General features: G+C 36.8%; 1 protein-coding gene across 2 annotated transcripts; it reads left to right on the forward strand.

Moving 5' to 3' along the window:
* The first annotated feature begins 888 nt into the window (after positions 1–888).
* On the forward strand, positions 889–19,428 carry LOC128012084 (SWI/SNF-related matrix-associated actin-dependent regulator of chromatin subfamily A member 5). Of its 2 annotated transcripts, XM_052595069.1 has the most exons (25): positions 890–1,069; positions 6,224–6,307; positions 6,752–6,918; positions 7,055–7,155; positions 8,163–8,263; positions 8,550–8,729; positions 8,871–9,026; positions 9,205–9,336; positions 9,841–9,909; positions 10,007–10,116; positions 10,379–10,605; positions 10,731–10,852; positions 12,648–12,800; positions 12,935–13,067; positions 13,640–13,785; positions 14,000–14,128; positions 14,334–14,444; positions 15,542–15,655; positions 15,775–15,897; positions 16,002–16,134; positions 16,516–16,634; positions 16,885–16,959; positions 17,050–17,187; positions 18,247–18,357; positions 18,758–19,428. In XM_052595069.1, exons 1-25 carry the CDS (start codon positions 1,013–1,015, stop codon positions 18,815–18,817), a joined length of 3,051 nt encoding a protein of 1,016 aa, XP_052451029.1. In that variant the 5' UTR covers positions 890–1,012; the 3' UTR covers positions 18,818–19,428. The 2 variants fall into 2 exon arrangements, with proteins under 2 accessions (XP_052451038.1, XP_052451029.1); XM_052595078.1 differs by lacking the exons at positions 16,516–16,634; positions 16,885–16,959; positions 17,050–17,187; positions 18,247–18,357; positions 18,758–19,428 and adding an exon at positions 17,932–18,195 and having other exon boundaries at positions 889–1,069.
* The last annotated feature ends 2 nt before the right edge of the window (positions 19,429–19,430 follow it).

The raw sequence follows: 19,430 nt of genomic DNA on the forward strand, positions 1-19,430 counted from the left end.
TAACATTTAACAAAAACTTGTCTCAAGATACACACACAAACACACAGGCATGTTTGTTTTTGTGAAAAATGGGGACATCCCATAGGCATAATGGTTTTTATACTGTAGAAACGATATTCTATCGCCCTACACCAACCCTACACCTAACCCTCACAGGAAACTGTGCATTTTTACTTTCTCTAAAAAACTAATTCTGTATGGTTTATAAGCGTTTTAAAAAATGGGGACATGGGTTATGTCCTCATAAGTCACCCTCTCCTTGTAATACCTGTGTCATACCCATGTCATTATACAGAGTTGTGTCCTGATATGTCACAAAAACATGTGCACACACACACACACACAAATTATGAGTAAAGCTGATCGATTAAATCACAAACAACTGGAAAAGTCATGAGGGCAGTAGTGTTCCTTGGAGTAGAAGAGGCTGAAAATAGTAAAAATTAAAATATTAAATACAATTAGAAATTCAAAAATGTTTGTTAAATATAGTTTTAATATATTTATTATGTATGTTCTCATTTGTTTTGTTTTTAGAGAACTGTATTCAAACCAGTTAGAGTCATTTGACCCGACATCATAATAATCATTAATCATAATAATAGTTTATGTGACCCACAGCCAATTAAAACATGCTGTATTATCCTGTGTTTAATAATAGATAATATAAATTATAATCTGGTCACTTTACAATATCAGGGCATTTAGTTTAAGATGAAACATTAAAAAAAACCATAAAGATACATTTGATCTTTCTGTACTGTATCTCAGTGTTTGATGTTTGACTATTTTCCATTTTTGAGAATTTGATAATATCGCGAGATCTAGAGAACAGCTATGAAAGGGACTATGGGCCACTCTGTTCTCGCGATATTTGGTATGAAGCTCTGAAAGGGGCGTGTGCGCGCGCCGTGTCTGTACGGTCCTGTCATGACGCATACGCCAAAATTATGCTTTATAACTTACTGTCTAGTCACCAATAACTCATGAAAACCTTCGCACGTTAACCAACATGTCGGACGAAGAGCTACCGTCTACTTCACGGGAGGTGCACGCGGAGGCAGAAGAGGTAAAGCGAAAGAGAAGTATAGAATGTGTTTGCAGACGGACATGAGAAGCAGAATGCAGAAGTTTCCAGTTCATCTGCGTTTGGGGGGAACGGAACATGGCGGGAAGGCGGAGTTCAGTTCACATCTGCAGAGCTTTAGATGTGTATTATTCGGTGCTTCAGAGCATGTTTTCGTGGCTTTGACAGATTTGCATGTGTTCCGTCTGCGGTCGGAGCAGAGTTGCGCCACTGTTCACGCGATGGAACGCGTGCAAATCTGTCTAATCAACATCAACAACTACATGCAGACATGCGTAAATAGAAACTCACATAGTCACTGTTACTCTGAGCTGAAATGACTCTGATGTAATTCTGGCTTTATTTGAGCTTATATAAGCCTGGGTCAGTGAGAGGATTTATCTTTTGTCACTAAGCAGTTCAAGGCCGTGGTGCAACTTTTAGTTGTCAAAAAGTCGTTTTAATAAGCGATTTAAAAATTATATTACATGACTGGTCACACTTTACTGTTGTTCATATTGCTGAGTTTACAAAAATAGCGTGAAATCAATTTGTATTGTTATTTATTGTTATACTATTGTGATTGTGATGGAAGACTTGTAACACATGCCCCAAATGGTACCCATAGCTTCTGCCTTAAATATCATAACGTACAGTTATTGTTATTAGAATACAATTTTTATAACGTTTATATGCCACTACTGGCGTAATAATAATAATAATAATAATAATATAAGAAATCTCATAGTGATTTATTTTGAAAGTACAGTAGAAACAATAATGCTTACCATTACAACCTGTAGTAACGATTGGTTGCTGTTACTTGTTATTGTGACAATTTTAGCATACATCCCATAGTGATTTATTCCAGTATAACAAAAGGAAAACAGATTAAGACTTGCAACATTTTAAATAAGGATATCTTAATGTTTTTTTTAAATTCAAGTTGAAATACTCCATATGCTCCCCAGAACGTGACTAGATGCTGATTGGACTGTATCCAGACAGAGGCAAAACAAACAGTTTAGAACAGGGACAGCTAGCGTAACACTGCTTTAATGTGATAGATAAAAAAATCCCTCCCTTTCACTCTTTGGTGGTGCGTTGCCCTAATGAAGAAACCGCACTGCTTTACGCTGAACTTTTAACTGGATAAAAATAGCCAATTTATGTCTGTATTTTTGGAAAAAATCAAACAAACCTGGTGTTTCATATTCTGTCATCAGTGTTGTCCTCTAGACAGCCTGCAAAGTGCAGGTTATAAAAATAAGTGCATTAAATGTATGTATATGTGAAAGGTTTAAATTTGTTACTATTACCGTATATTATAAAACAAAAACACCTGTTTACATACATTACAGCTGTAGAGCAGAATTGATAAATTTAACAAAACTACAATATACAACACAACTAAATTATAAGAGATCACACATTTATTTCTCATGGATGTAATAACATGTTACTGTTATTTCTTGGTGGTACCCCGAGAGAGGCTGATGTACATTAATATTGACGGAGCCAATTAATTATATTTGATATTAATATATTTATTATTAACAATGCTTCCGTACATAAATTATATTCTCTTGATATTTATCTAATAGTCTTGATAAGTAATGACTCTTTATCTATTATATTGCCAACACAATACCAGGACAAATGTCGCAGCACCATGTACAGTGACCCTTATTTAACTATTTATACACTACTTCATTATGATTTTATTTTTTATATTAACTTTTTGTTCAGTCTCACTTGTTTTCAGATCCTTCAATAATTAGCTTTTCATCCATAAAAGCTCTTCTTCATCCATTGTCTTCATACAAACGGGTTTGGTGACACACAAATGTGATACTGAAAGCTGATGGGTCTAAATTGTTACCTCATCGTGATTGGTTTTATATATATATATATATATATATATATATATATATTTGAGTGAAGATCAGATTTTATGCATCTGTGTAGACTGAATGAAATGGATGGACTGCCACTGTTTTAATACATTTATATCGAATACATTTTTGAGCTAAATTTAATGTCCAATAATAAATTCTTCAGAAAAAAATATGATCTTTTTCTAAAGAAATCCATCTGTTTCATCTGTTTATGCACTGGCGCCTATTCAGTGAAGTCTGTGAAGTCGGCTCGCTGGCTGTCAAGATGTAGCCTGGTAATACCAGACTCTGCTACTTCACTTTGCTTCGTAGACAGAGTCTGGAATGGCATAATAGAGAAGTGTTTTCTCTCTCGCTAGGGGCGCTTGTCTGAAGTTTAAAATCATTGGTTACACGTAAGCCAATCAGATACGTTTAGTTATGACGTATGTTATGCGCCTGTACAGCCGCATCGAAGCACAGACATCATGCATCGAACTCAAATCTATGATTGAACTTCCACTGTAAACCTGTTGTTAAACACTCTTCTTGTTCTGGTTTCAGTTTGAAAAAGAGTTGAATGTTGTCCATAACAGAGCGAATTGCATCCCGTGTCTCGTTTCCCATTTCCGCGGTCGTTTCGGTTTTCGATTTCTCTAACCTACAATGTAAAACTCGGTGCTTAGCATCTACGTCACGGCTCTCAGCCCGCCCTCTGTTCGTTGATTGGCCCGGCTGTTTCCAGACCGGTGGCAAACAGAAAACTCTGACGCTGTATCAGACTGAGTACAGAAGCGAAATGAAATTGAGCGGAAGTAGGAAGTCTGACGTAGTCAGGCTAGTCAAGATGAGGACAAAGTCAAAATATTTGCCTGATGAAAGTTATATGAAAGTCTAATGCATTAAACAGCACCTGGCATTGAATAGTTACTATATATATATATGTGTGTGTGTTAGGGATGTCAACGATTAATCGATGATCGATTAATTGTCGATAAGAGATGCAATCGATTAAGGCTATGGATGGTCGGTTAACCGATTCAATGTTGGGCTGCGTGCGGCTCATGCGCACTCAACACGTGCGAGCGGCTGTGAGTGACGGTGACGATATATAAAAGCATCATCATTCATTCACAATGTACAAATTAAGCTTTTAATGTGATTTAAACTTTAAAGTACATTAAAATAGAAACAACATAAAAGTTCTTCAACATTAAATGCAATAGAAATGTAGTTACTAATCATTTCATCAGATAACTGTTTTATATCGTGCGCTTTGCAGGGCTGCGGGACACAGTGACAGGACAGGTAGTCTATTCATTCCTACAACTTGTTAATTCATTCCTACGAATTATTAATGTGGCAATTGCCCATGTTTCATTAATTTTGTTCCCTAAATAACCCATGATTTAAGTGAAATAAGGGAACAAATTAATAAATCGAACGAATTCTTAATTCATGAAATCTTTAATTTCCCTTCCCATGTTTACCAAAGTAAGAGATGCGAAAACAGTTATTAAAAGCGAAAGATAATAAAATAAACCTGGGAAATTAGAGGGTTAGACTATGAAGATTTAGGAAAAGAAACAATGCCTAAATATACTGAATTTGTGGAAATTCGTGACCAACCGGCAAACCAGAACAAAGCCGCGTAAATGAAGACTATGGGGTCCAAAAGCATGGTCGCGATGTAACATTTTCCAGTTAACCTATTATTCCTCTAATAAACAAAGCTTTTATACCACACTTGTCATAATCAGATCTTATCATTTCTAAATAAATAATTGCTGGATTCAAAACAGCGATTAATAGGCGCTGTGACCGACACATTCCTGGAGCATTCACTGCTGTCACTAAACGGTGACGCCGAGCATCGTTCACAAGTTTCTGCATGGACCTGACTAGGGCACAGGTTCTAAGCCCTGGGACAAAATGGGATGCTTTAAGGAAAATTTATAGCCTACTAAGTAATAGGCCCAACATAAAAATAACAATTTGTTTTCATGTTTTTTTTTTTTTTTTAAATAGGCTATGCGAAATATATCCGACTTAAATAGGCTAATTAAGATTAACGGATTTAAAACAGAAGTGTGGGCGCTCCATAAGTTCACAAAAAAAAAAAAAAAGGATGACAACGCATTCTGTTTGTTTGCTTTATTTTACAAGAGCACAAATCTTCTGTTTTTATTGTGAGTGTGCACAAATGAAAGTAAACACTTCTGCGGAAAATATATATATTTTTTAATGTCTCAGCTGTTTCGATCGCCCCGGAGCCTGCTGCACACGTATATTCTAGCGATTCAAACTTACATCGCAGTCTGTTCATTATCAAAATAAAATGTCAACTAAACATTAAAAGGTTACACTGGTCAGTTTAAATAGACCGTAGTATACCGGTCCACTCTGCTGTTCCAAGGACGTTTTTGCTCATATGAAGAGGATCATCTTTTCCGTCTATATGCGAATGCGTGTTAAGTACAAGCCTAGTTTACATTATAAATAATAGTTTAACATTCAAATACATTGCGAATATGGAAACATTTCGATTTGTGCCGAATATGAGACATGAGCAATAACCTCCAAATAAATCTAGCCAAAGCCGCGTTCGCTCATCCTCGTCTGCACGCATGCACTGTCACGATCTAATGCGCTGTATGCCGGATTTTTAAAAATCTGACATTTTCTAGGACAGAATCCAGCAGGATCAAATTAATGTGAGCAACTGTGTTTTGGTGCAGCAGCGCCGATGTAGTTCACTTAATGTGCAGCGCAGTCACACGCGCTCCACATTTCGGATAATTTTATACAATAATGTCAGTTGAAAACATTGCAATTGTGCTTTAAAATACAACAACGAGCACCACAAAACCATTTAAAGAGGCGCGTTCAGCGTTCTCCGTGCGGGATTGGAAACTGTCAACAAAGTAAAATGACCTCAAAAGTATGGCGCAATCTTTTCATTTTATCAAATGATCATAATCGCATCTATTCATTTTATGATCCTGCTACTAGCATTTTATTCAGACTAAAACCTCTTTAATTCAAGTGAGAAAGCGTTTTGTGTGTGTGTGTGGCTTTTGCACATCCTGTCATACCGCTGACTGCGTGCCTACAATAGACGCATTTTGCAGTATTATGGTTAACGATTAATCGATTAATTGATCGTTAATTTAAACGACGATCGATCATGGAAATAATCGAAATTTGACATCCCTAGTGTGTGTATTGTCTGTCAGTATTGTGTTGGTATCTAATGTGTGTCTTTAATTTGTGTTTCTAGGAAGACCCACCATTTCTCCTGGACCCTCCTCCTAAAGCAGCTGTGAAGGAGAACTTGGCTGACCCTGAGTATGAGGAAAAAAGAGTGAGTTTTCATTACACTTTTAATGTTTCATGTAGTGCCAACAGGTTTTTAAATACATTGAGGTGTTAGTCAGTGTTAACCACTGGCAAGAATGAGGTTTGTACTACCTGCCCTCAAAACCAACCAGAGATGGAGGTGAAACCAACTAAATTGAGGAATTTACCAGATAATAATCTAACACTGCCTTCATACATTCATATACTGCTTGTGAATTCAGCATTTGTTAGGTTTCAGGCACAGTTTAGGTCACATTTAGCAGAATTTGAAATACTTTTTAATTCATAAAATGCAAAACATTTAAAATCAATCAGTCAATTTAAAAATACAATAAATGTGAACATTTTTAAACAAAACATTGTGAAGTTAAAATAGTTTTTAAAGAACTTGAAGCAATAATTTATAATCATAATTTACTCAAAATCTTTGTCTCTCCCTTGCCTCTAGAAAACAGACCGTGCAAACAGGTTTGAGTTCCTGCTGAAGCAGACTGAGCTGTTTGCTCATTTCATTCAGCCTACCAGTCAAAAATCCCCCACCTCACCTTTGAAGGTGAAGGTGGGGAGACCCCGAATCAAACAGGATGAGAAACAGAACCTGCTGTCTGTCGGAGAGTGAGTCAGACACACATACGTAGACATGCATGCTCACACATTTAGATGCATGAGCTTAGCGATTATTCCCAAAGCTGTTGGTCAGACATGTGTGATTTGGTTTGATTTATTTCTGGCCCATCTTTATGCGTTCCAGTAACCGGCATCGTCGAACAGAGCAGGAGGAGGATGAGGAGCTCTTATCCGAGAGCAGGAAGGCAGCTAATGTTCTTGTTCGGTTTGAGGAGTCACCCTCATGTATGAATCAATGTTTTTATGAACAGTCAGTCTGTTTCTGTTTATCAATGAGTCTCACACTGTTTTAAATACAAAAAATAATTGGTAAATTAATATATTGGTTATTTTAAAAAATAGCTGTATTTTTTAATCATCCCCATGTCATTTAAAACCCATATTCTGCAATTTTTTTTCCATGAAACTCAAAAAGACTATTTTAATCTTCCTGGTAATTTACACTGTGGTGGAAACGCAGAAAGCAACCGGTCTGGGGGGGAAAAAGTTCCTGGGAAAAAAAGTTCCTGGTACAAATGTTCTGGGTTCTTCGGTGGAAACGCACCATTAGAAAAACTATGCACTTTCTTTGAAAGCCGATTATATGAGGTAGACATTAATACGATCTAAAAAAAATAATAATAAAAATGCTAATTAATTAACTTTATGGTCAGATTTCTTTTTTTTACTTATGCCAAGTTTCCAAATATTTTATCAGGTAGAAATTGTGAATAATATATATATATATATATATATATATATATATATATATATATATATATATATATATGTATTTTTTAAAATCCTTATCCTTAATCCTTGTTGCAAACAGTGATGGGCTTTGGATTCAAAATGTTTGGGAACCACTGCTTTAAAGGTGAAGTGTGAAATTTTTGCAACACTAACAACCCCAAATGGAAGGCCATGTTTCATTATTATTTTCTGTCTGACTTTCTTTGGAAGTGTATGGCCTGTTTTCGTACTTTATAGTCTCTTTGTGCTTCTGAAATTTTGGAAACAACAGTTATTTTTTAGTTTTAAAATTACACACTGCACCTTTAATAACAGACAAAGTGAAAACAAATTCTTTCTTTTTTTTCCACACAAACTGTGATAGCAAGCTGTCCAAAATGTGTAACATTTAAGCATTTAACATTTAAGCACCTCTTCCAGTAGATGATGATTTATTATAGCTCATTCACTTGTGATCAGATTTAATGGTCATTGATTATTAATTGTTGATTCATTGACAGATGTTAAGAATGGAGCTTTGAGAGATTATCAAATCCGAGGCCTGAACTGGATGATTTCTCTGTACGAGAACGGCATCAATGGCATCCTGGCTGATGAGATGGTAAAACCCCAATCTCTCTCTAATGTTTTAAAATAAAGCTCAACACACTGAAATGTTCATAGTGGCAGGTCTGCTTAAAAGCAACAATATGATTTAATCCATAGCTGAACGCCTTCATTTTCAGAAATAGTCTGAATATGCGTCATAGTGGAACCACACAGATTCATGACAATGAAAACACGACTCCAGCATCTTTTCAGATGCTTCAGTGAGACTGTGATTTTTCTGGGTCTTGTTGATGTCATAGACTGTGACTCACTGCATTTCTGTGTTCTGATTGGTTCAGGGTCTGGGTAAGACTCTGCAGACAATCGCGTTGCTAGGCTACCTTAAGCACTATAGGAACATTCCCGGCCCCCACATGGTCCTAGTGCCCAAATCTACCCTGCATAACTGGATGAATGAATTCAAACGGTGGGTGCCCACCCTGAAGGCCGTCTGTCTCATCGGGAATAAAGATGAAAGAGTAAGGCTGCTCAAGTCCTTCTGTTTTTCTCAAGCTTCACTTTGTTCTTTTTCCGTTCTACCCACTTTCATCCTACCAGCAGGTCCTTCAAAATCCTTGTGTAATCATTAATCAGTTCTAATTAGTATGTGCATGTTTTAGGCAGCGTTCATACGTGATGTGATGATGCCCGGTGAATGGGATGTGTGTGTGACATCATACGAGATGGTGATTCGGGAGAAATCTGTCTTTAAGAAGTTTAATTGGCGCTATCTGGTTATCGATGAAGCCCATCGCATCAAAAACGAGAAATCAAAGGTATTTGAACCCTGACGAACATCTGATGAGAACCAATTAATACAAGAGTAACTAAAAAGCAGAGCAGTATGTCTCCTAACACTTTTGAGATGATTTAGTGATCTTATACAGAGGAAAAGACTTCAGAGCAATCTTTTTCCTTCTTGCCATCTCTTTCTCTTTTATCTCCGGCTCACAGTTGTCAGAGATTGTGCGTGAGTTTAAGACGACCAATCGTCTGTTGTTGACTGGTACCCCACTGCAGAATAATCTACATGAGCTCTGGTCTCTTTTGAACTTTCTGCTGCCTGATGTGTTCAACTCTGCCAGTGTGAGTCATACTTTTTTAAATATTGCAGGCTGTTTTATCTCCACCCACACGTTATGTTGCTGTATCTGTCACAGTTGTGTTGACAGTTTGTGTAGAAGTCTTCACCTTAGATTATAAAAAAAAGTTTATCATCAATTGAGCAAAGAGACTTCAGATTGGTTTTAGTAGAATTTTCATTCAATTCTGTTTAAATTTCTGATGGATCATGTGACACTGAAGACTGGAGAAATGACATTTCAAACTGTGTTAAATGAGAAAACTGTTATTTTAGGTTAGTGTATTTAAAATAGATTATAGTCTTAAGAGGCACAGTTTTGATTGTAACTCAACAGTTCCCTAGAGAAAAATAGTTTCTCAATGTAAACATAAAAAAATAAAAATGCTTGGGTAAAATGTAGGTTTTGAGGTAGAGGATAAAAATATCTAATTAGCTCAGTATAAAGACAGTAGAAGTCAAGTGAATGTTACTACCATGAAAACGTGTGTGTGTTTCTAAAATTTCAGGATTTTGATTCATGGTTTGACACAAATAACTGCCTGGGTGACCAGAAGCTGGTTGAAAGACTTCATGCAGTGAGTTTAACTTTTTTTTGTATTGTTCAGCATTGCAGTAGTTTTGATGTTGAATATGATGATTGGGACACTCAGGCTATTGAGTGGTTGTTTTCAGGTTCTTCGCCCATTCTTGTTGCGTCGTATTAAAGCGGAGGTTGAGAAGAGTCTTCCTCCTAAGAAAGAGGTGAAGATTTACCTGGGGCTCAGTAAAATGCAGAGAGAATGGTAAGATCACACACACACACACACACACACACAATTTCTTTAAAAAACAAACAAACATTAATTAAAGGGATGAGACATTAAAAGTCAAGTTTAAATTAACTAGATGCATTGTAATCATATCACTGAAGCAACACTCAGTGGCAGACAGGGACTGTTTCTGACCACACAAAGATGTAAATGCTTAAAAAAAAAACACAATTAGCAGTTACGTTGGAATAAAAAAATAAATCATACACAGTGTTTTTTTACTTGGTTTAACTAGGTACACACGTATCCTGATGAAGGATATTGACATCCTGAACTCTGCTGGAAAGATGGATAAGATGCGGCTTTTGAATATTCTGATGCAGCTGCGGAAATGCTGTAACCATCCGTACCTGTTTGACGGGGCTGAGCCTGGACCCCCATACACTACAGACACACACTTAGTCACCAACAGCGGCAAGATGGTTGTGCTTGATAAACTTCTGCCTAAAGTGCAAGAGCAAGGTGGGCAGTGTATGTGTGTTTGTTAGCTTTTAGTTGATAAATATTTTGTGATGATTTTAGTAGGAATGCAGATGAATTTTTTTCATGTTTTTCGTGCATGCATTCCTGGATATATGTGTGTGCAGGATCCAGAGTGTTAATATTTAGCCAGATGACACGTGTGTTGGATATTCTGGAAGATTACTGCATGTGGAGAGGGTTTGAGTACTGCAGATTGGACGGCAATACACCTCATGAGGCCAGAGAGGTATACATACACTTGCCATGCACATGCATACATATATTAAAATGCATACCGTATTTTCCAGACTATAAGTCACACTTTTTTTCTTAGTTTGGCTGGTCCTGCGACTTATAGTCAGGTGCGACTTATTTATCAAAATTAATTTGACATGAACCAAGAAAAAACATTACCGTCTACAGCCGCGAGAGGGCGCTCTATACTGCTCAGTGCTCCTGTAGTCTACACTGAAGACATAGAGCGCCCTCTTGTGGCTGTAGACAGTAATGTTTTCTATTGGTGCTTGGTTCTAAATGAATGCGACTTATAGTCCAGTGCGACTTATATATGTTTTTCCCTCATCATGATGTATTTTTGGACTGATGCGACTTATACTCAGGTGCGACTTATAATCTGAAAAATACGGTACATAGTTTCATGCAGACACATGCATGTTACACAACAAATGAGCCAATTTTATTACAACCGATTTATGAACAAATGACTCTTTTGAATCAGTTATTAGTGAATCAGTGATTATTGGCTGGTTCTTTAAATTAAAATTTTTAGTTAAAGAGACGTATCATGAGTTTTGTCAGTAGCAAAACAACAACAACAAATTAATAAATTAATACAGAATATACGAATATTGTTCTAAAATACTATATATAAACTACACATAGAGAGTTTTCCCTTAAATACATGCTTTAAAAATGAACTATAAATTCTCTCTTTTTAAAGCTGAAAAAAAAGTTGGGGCCATTCTGTAGATTGTTTAGAATTGTTATTTAATATATATAGTTTGTCTTTGTAGTAGAGTATTGTCTTTATTCCTTCTGTGATTTTTTTTTATTTATTATAAAACTAGCGTTACATTTATTTGATATCATGCTGCAAAGGATTTGGGTTTCATCTACCAAAATATTTCTTTCTAGAACTAAAGGTATTGTTTATGGTCTGGTAAGAGAAACCAGAACCTCAGTCGATACATCACGATTCCTGTCTCTAAATAGAAGGCGGTATAAAGAAATGATTGAACAGGCTTTATAAAATTATGAGAAACCTACAGATACTTCATGTGGAATCTCAGCAGAGTTTATATAAAGACACTGATTATCCAAGCTGGTAGTCATGGAAACCGGTGAATGTGGGGTGAATGCAAACTCTGGTTACATGTTAGACACACTCATAAGCTTATTAGCAAATAATATCCAAGCAAATTAAAAGTGTTAGTTTCTTTTTTTATCCATTTCAAATCTAAAAACCAGTTTGTCTGTTCTTTATGTTTTAGTGAATTTTAAGTAAATATCATTCATTACGTCTAGGTAAATTAGTTGTATATGTAAAAATCAGTTTTATACACAAATTGCATTATTTATATGTAAATTGGCCACTGACCACACTGATTGAGTACTAATGAGAAGTAAACCATATCAATTATAATTAGATAAGTAGTTCAAATAAATAATTTCAGAATCAGAATTAACTTTATTGCCAGGCATGTTTACACATATTAGAAATGTGTTTTCATGACAGAAGCTCCGCAGTGCAACAGAATGACAGCGACAGAACAAAAACACAGATTAAAAAAAAGAAAAGAAAAGAATAGAACAAGCAAATGTGGAATAGGAATATTGACAATTGTATGTGCAGGTATATTACAATAGTCATGTACAGGTATATTATGTGCAAATTTGAAGTGTAGACTAAGTTTGTGTGTGTTAGATAAATAAGTGTATGAGTGTATAAATATTGTTGTGTGTTCCACAATTTCTGTCTCTCTCTTCTCATGTCTTTTCTAATCTCTGTTGTTGTGCATCAGCAAGCCATAGATGCTTTTAATGCCCCAAACAGCAGTAAATTTATCTTCATGCTGAGCACACGGGCAGGTGGGCTGGGGATTAATTTGGCTACAGCTGACGTGGTGATTCTCTACGACTCAGACTGGAACCCACAGGTGGACCTGCAGGCCATGGTGAGAAACACTGCACACACACAAAACTACAGAAACCAAGCTGACTAATCTTTATCATTGTGAGCCTCAGAGAGATGCAAGCTTTCTCTATGATTGCTGTCTTAAATGGTCGTTGTGCCATGTACTGTTTTTAGGACCGTGCTCACCGTATTGGACAGAGGAAGCCAGTAAAAGTGTTCAGGTTGATCACAGACAACACAGTGGAGGAGAGAATTGTGGAGAGAGCGGAGATGAAACTACGTCTGGACTCTATAGTGATTCAGCAGGGTACGAACACACTAGGAGTGAAGAAAAAAAAAAGATTCCTCACGGTTCAATTCTCATGTCTAATGATACCTCTAAAAATATAAATATTTAAACTGTATGAATTTTAAGGTGTCTATTTTCCACAAGTAATTACAGTAATTCCCTCTCTGAATGGCTGTACTGACAGAGAGGAAATTGATTTAACAGTTAATTGAACAAAAAGAACTCAGACTTTGTATTGCAAGTGTGTAATTATAAGTCATTTGCATTACTTAAGTAAACAAAACCCTAAAGATGGTTTGCAAATTGTAGATGCTAATAGATTTCCCGCTGGATGCATGGGTTTGGTGTGTGATGTTGAAACACTACTGTTCAAAAGACACTACTGTTTAAAAGTTTTTAGGTGGAATTTAAAAGATTGGTGCATTAATAACTAATTGCAGTGTTATAAAACCTGTTAGTAGTGTATGTGGTTACCTAACCAATATATGACTAAAACTGAACTGTGAAAAATGTATATACTGTATAAAAAAGAAAGAAGCCTTTGTGTCAGTCCTATGACCTATTATGAGCTGTTATTTGTCCTCTTACAGGACGGCTGATTGACCAGCAGAATAAACTGGGGAAGGACGATATGCTACAAATGATTCGACATGGAGCTACACACGTGTTCGCCTCTAAAGACAGTGAACTAACAGATGAAGACATCAACACCATTCTGGAAAGAGGCGCCAAGAAGGTGAGTTTACACAAACACAGACTAGACTGAAAACTACAAAGTTGGTTTTATTTAACTGGTAAACTTCATAAGAGCTTCAGATTCAAATTCCGAAAACATTCATATTCAAATACGTATGAATAAAAACCCATCAGATTTCCTTCACAATCATATTCTGAGAATTTTCCACTCTTCCACTCCAGTTGCTTCTATATAACCCTGTTTTCCCACTCAGACGGCGGAGATGAACGAGCGCCTGAAGAACCTCGGTGAGAGCTCGCTGAGGAACTTCACCATGGACACAGGTTGCACCGAGACCAGCCTTTACAACTTTGAGGGAGAGGATTACAGAGAGAAACAAAAAGTTAGTGTGGAGGTTTACCGGTCGGGAATCGATTCATACTTGTGTATAAAACAGCTCTGAGGTGCATCTGAGTCTATTGGTGTGCATTTGGCAGCTTTTTAAGCTTTGCACTTTTATGTCACAGACTTTAAGAGTTTATGTGAAGCTGAAATTGTATGTGTGTAGCTGAAAGCGTGTGTGTTAAAGAATTCTTTGTGTTGTGCAGCTAAGTTTGATCGAATGGATCGAGCCTCCTAAGAGAGAAAGGAAGGCCAATTATGCTGTAGATGCTTACTTCAGAGAAGCACTGCGAGTCAGCGAACCAAGAGCCCCAAAGGTAACCCACGTGCATGGTTTCGACACTCTGAAATGATATTTTTGTCAGCACAACTCATGACTGCATACTCTAATGCAAGTTCAGTGTTCACAGCCCTACTACAGTACACAATAAATAATGCACTCTGATCACGGTTTTCATCAGACTGTCAGTGAGTTAAGGTAAATGTAGAAGTAACTCAGAAGAAGGGTGCTGTGTTATCATGTGTTGGAGGGATGTAATGGATAGAGCTGAAACACAAAGGTTGTAGGTTCAAACGCTGACTCAGAAAATGACCTCATGAACTGGAGGTTCTTCTTCTGTCTCTCCTGTCACTGCTGTGCCCTTGAGAGAGACACTTAACTCTAGATCGCTCCTGAGGGACAGTTTATTCAAATAGTGCACTGTAAGTCATAAAAAGCATCAATAAGATTCAAAGTGGCTGCTAAAGAAGTAAATGCAGTGTTGCAGTTCATCTTGAATTTTCTTTAAAGATTTAATTTGGACCTTTTTTGTTAGGATAGGAGAGTATTATAAACCGTAGAGTTGGGCAATTTTTCAGATTTTATAGATTAATTTGAATTTATATTTTTAAATTGTATAAAGTATTATCAAATACTATAATATATACAAATAGTATTAAAATAGCACATCTGTCCCAGCAATCATAAATATTATTGGATCTAGATTCAAGAATATTGTGAAAAATAACTGTCAAAAACCAACAACCATTGGAAAAATTGTGTTTTGTTGGTATTTGCTAGGGCAGTGCAAACTAGCTTTAATTTTGCCTTTCAAGCAAATGTGATGGAAGTTGATAGTTTATAAAGTGATAACCCTGTCAGCAAAACACTTTCAGCAGGGAGCCAGTAAACCTCAATTTTAATGAATATCATTAAATTAAATTGAAAACCAAATGAGTGTTTTGATTAAAGTGAAGTGTCCGCTAGATAAAGATGCATCTGCCAGGAGCATAACAATGTTTTGTCCTTATACAGTACACATCAAGTACCACACAAATGTTTGCATGAAAATACTGACACACAAGTGTATGAGGAGATGTCATAAAAAGTGTGTGTGTGTGTGTGTGTGTGTGTGTGTGTGTGGATGTGATCCAGGCCCCTCGACCCCCAAAGCAGCCCAACATCCAGGACTTTCAGTTCTTTCCACCACGTCTCTTTGAGCTGCTGGAGATGGAGATTCTTTACTACAGGAAAACCATCGGATACAAGGTAAGCGCTTTCTGTACATCCTGATTGTATTCAATATTTGTGTGCAATCTTCTCAAGTGTTTGCTGTTGAAGGATCTGATATAAAGCTGTGTGCGCCTGTGTATGGTTGTTTTTTGTAGGTTCCACGTAATCCAGATATCCCAAATTCAGCACAGGTCCAAAAGGAGGAACAAGCAAAGATAGACGAGGCAGAACCCCTCTCACCTGAGGAGACAGAGGAAAAAGAGAAACTACTCACACAAGTACACAGAAGTACCCTCCCTATCACTCATATATATATATACACACTTATAAATGTGTGAAGTACAGAGCACAGTGCTGTGAAAGAACACTTTTTTTTTACCAGGGCTTCACAAACTGGAACAAGCGTGATTTCAATCAGTTTATTAAAGCTAATGAGAAGTATGGTCGTGATGATATTGACAACATCGCCAGAGAGGTGGAGGGCAAGACGCCGGAGGAAGTCATGGAGTACTCTGGTACAATACACACCAGATCAACTGTACACAACCATACATATGAAGAAATAACACACGTGATATGCAAACTACATATTTTCAAAATCCGCTAGTTGGTGGGTTGCTTTAACTTAATGGTGTCAGGGAACCCTGTATAATTTGGCTGGATTTGTGGGTTCATGTGACCCAACAAAAACAACAAAAAAGTAAAAACAAGGATAACGACAGCAATAAAAAATGATAAATGTAATATTTATTTTATATTATTAGAATAAAATATTATTGATACTGTCATCACACACACTCATACACACATAAAATGCACAAGTCTGAACCACACAAAAAATATTTCCCTTCTATAATAACTACACATGCCTCACACGTTGTTTATCATTATAATAGCGGTGTTTTGGGAACGCTGTAATGAGCTGCAGGATATTGAGAAGATCATGGCTCAGATAGAGCGAGGAGAAGCTCGCATCCAGAGACGCATCAGCATCAAAAAAGCCCTGGATGTCAAGGTCAACCTTTCAAAAACTTGCCATGCAATTGAATTATGTTGTTGACAAGCCAGTTTGTCTTTAATGGCTGCTGAATTATGATTGTGTGTTAGCCTTATTATTCCTTGCTTTCAATGATGAGAAGCCTCAAAATTAGACAATGAAGTCATAGCTTTATCAGACGAAGCAAGAAACTTTAAGAAAATAAAATTTTTGATGCATAATAAATAATTAGTAAATATTACTTGTTTGATGACGTGTGTTTTTGTAGATAGCGCGGTACAAGGCTCCGTTTCACCAGCTTCGCATCCAGTATGGCACAAACAAAGGAAAGAACTATACAGAGGTGGGTGCATGTGAGAGAGATGTGTGTAGTGTGTTTACTAAAAACTTCAATTATGGAAACTTTTCTATGTGTGTGTGTGCGCGCCTGCAGGAGGAAGACAGGTTTCTGATTTGCATGTTGCATAAGATGGGCTTTGATAAAGAATACGTCTATGAAGAACTTCGACAGTGTGTACGGAATGCTCCACAGTTCAGATTCGACTGGTTCATCAAGTCCAGGACTGCCATGGTGAGCACTTGTTTGTGTCAGAGCCAAGACTCCCACACTCTCAGAAGAAAAAAAAAAACCTGTACCAAACTGTCACTGGGTGGTAACTTTTCAAAAGGTACTAATATATACACTTTAGGTATAGTGTACCTTTAAGCTTTTGTACCTTAGGGTACTATATATATATATAAGGGACATTAAATGCCAATTGCAAAGCCTTTTTTAGAGGCATCACCACATACAAAAAGATTCATAAAGAGTCTAAAAAGTACCTTAATTTATTATTAATGTTAGGTTTATATAACAGTTACAGTCAGCTCAGATTAGATGTTAATGGAAAGTCTCATATGGATATATTTCCGTGGTTGTGTGTGAACAGGGTTTACCTGGCTTTACTTTAGGGACAACATTGTCAACATTGGACTACTGAATCTGACAAAGCTTCTGTTTGGGAAGGTCTTTAATTGGAAAAAAGTTAATAAATTCTAACCCATTAAGATGGGTTAAAATTTGTCTGTAATGTTTATGTAAAAACAATAAAATAAAAGATAAAAGCCTATGGAACGTTCCCAATTAGACAGCCGAGTAAATATGTATGCTTGTCAGACTCAAATAAAACATTTTTAACGCATTATATCCTATACAGACACATTCATAAAATGCATAAATAACTACCTTACACTAGTCTGAAAAGTACCTCACAAAAAAATATTTCCCTTCTATAATAACTCCACATGCCTCACACGTTGTTTATCATTATAATAGCGGTGTTTTGGGAACGCTGTAATGAGCTGCAGGATATTGAGAAGATCATGGCTCAGATAGAGCGAGGAGAAGCTCGCATCCAGAGACGCATCAGCATCAAAAAAGCCCTGGATGCAAATTTGTTTTTAAACACATTATATCCTGGGATCTTTTTCAGGTCACATTGGCGTGCGTGTTTGTGAAAGCGAGTGGGTGCAGATGCTTGTGTGGTGCCTGAAAGCAATTACAAAAGTCGATGAGATGAGATGTGATGTATAACTGTTGTGCTGAAATGATGAAAGAGTTTCCCTCCATGTGTTTTGTCTGGTTTGCTAGGAGCTGCAGCGGCGCTGCAACACGCTCATTTCTCTCATTGAGAAAGAGAACATGGAGATAGAGGAAAAAGAGCGCGCTGAGAAAAAGAGAAGAACACCCAAAGGACAATCAGTAATACGTCCTGTCTTCTTTCTTTTCGCTCCATCTGTTGTTGTGCTCCGTGCTTCACGTCCCCAGAGACTTTCCCTCTAGTTCAGACTCACGCCTGAACAACTTGAACAAGAGCAACATGCAAATGAACAAAATTCCCCTCAGATTTACTGTCCGCAGTAAACTATAGTATATTCCACTGACTATTTCAACTCTGTCTATCTATCTATGTATCTGTTTATCTATCAGAGCATGTGCATGGTGAGTTGCAAGATTTTGCCTGGAGCGAGGAGCATTTTTTCCCTTTTTTTTGGCTGTTCTCTCTTGCTTCAGTACTTTTACATTACATGCTAACTGCAATCTTTCTATCTATTTGACGTTCTGATTGTCCTAAAAACATGTTTGTTTCATCATTTCACAGGCTCAAAAGCGTAAAGCCGAAGTGTCGTCTGACAGGAAAGAGAAGAAATCTCGTACCTGACTTGTGTATCTCCAGCTCTTTGCTCCCCATTACGAAGCACTACAATAATCAGACACCTTTCTACAGTGTTTGGCCGTTCTGTTTTTTTCTGTTATTTCTGTGACTCAACACAAGTTTCTTAAAATACACATGTACATTTTAACAAAAACCTTTTTTTGGGACATCTAAAATATCTCCACACAGTATTGATTTTTTGTCCCACAGGCTGCACACATGTTGGCAGCTACACGTTTTGCTAAAGCTTGTTTGTATTAAAAAAATAATAATAATCTAAATGTTCCTTGTTCATATCAACATTGACATTTATTTAGCATGCTAAATAGAGGCTCTAAAGCCTGTTCTGGTCTTGTTTGTGTTTTATAAATGAAAATCTTTTTGCCTGTTATTGTATGTTTAAGGTCTCTGTGATCTGCACCTTAATCCATGTGATCTGTAGCTTTGCACATCCAGTCTTCTTAAGCTCTTTTATATATTCACGTGCCATTTTACTGTTGCATTTAAGCTATTTTACACTTTTTATTTGTTTGGACTCGTTTGAATCTTTCCTTATCTTTATATGTACAAGTCCAGTATTATTAAAAAAATAAATTGTAGGATCTGTTTACATCTTATT

The sequence above is a fragment of the Carassius gibelio genome, chromosome A5 (assembly GCF_023724105.1).
Source record: "Carassius gibelio isolate Cgi1373 ecotype wild population from Czech Republic chromosome A5, carGib1.2-hapl.c, whole genome shotgun sequence".
Classification (NCBI taxonomy): Eukaryota; Metazoa; Chordata; class Actinopteri; order Cypriniformes; family Cyprinidae; genus Carassius; species Carassius gibelio.

Bases quoted from the DNA above. Each gene is read 5' to 3' on its own strand.
- LOC128012084 (XM_052595069.1), top strand. From the start codon at position 1,013: ATGTCGGACGAAGAGCTACCGTCTACTTCACGGGAGGTGCACGCGGAG. The intron at 14,445-15,541 runs GTAACCCACGTG...GATGTGATCCAG, and splicing joins GCGAACCAAGAGCCCCAAAG to GCCCCTCGACCCCCAAAGCA. The intron at 16,960-17,049 runs GTGGGTGCATGT...GCGCGCCTGCAG, and splicing joins AAGGAAAGAACTATACAGAG to GAGGAAGACAGGTTTCTGAT.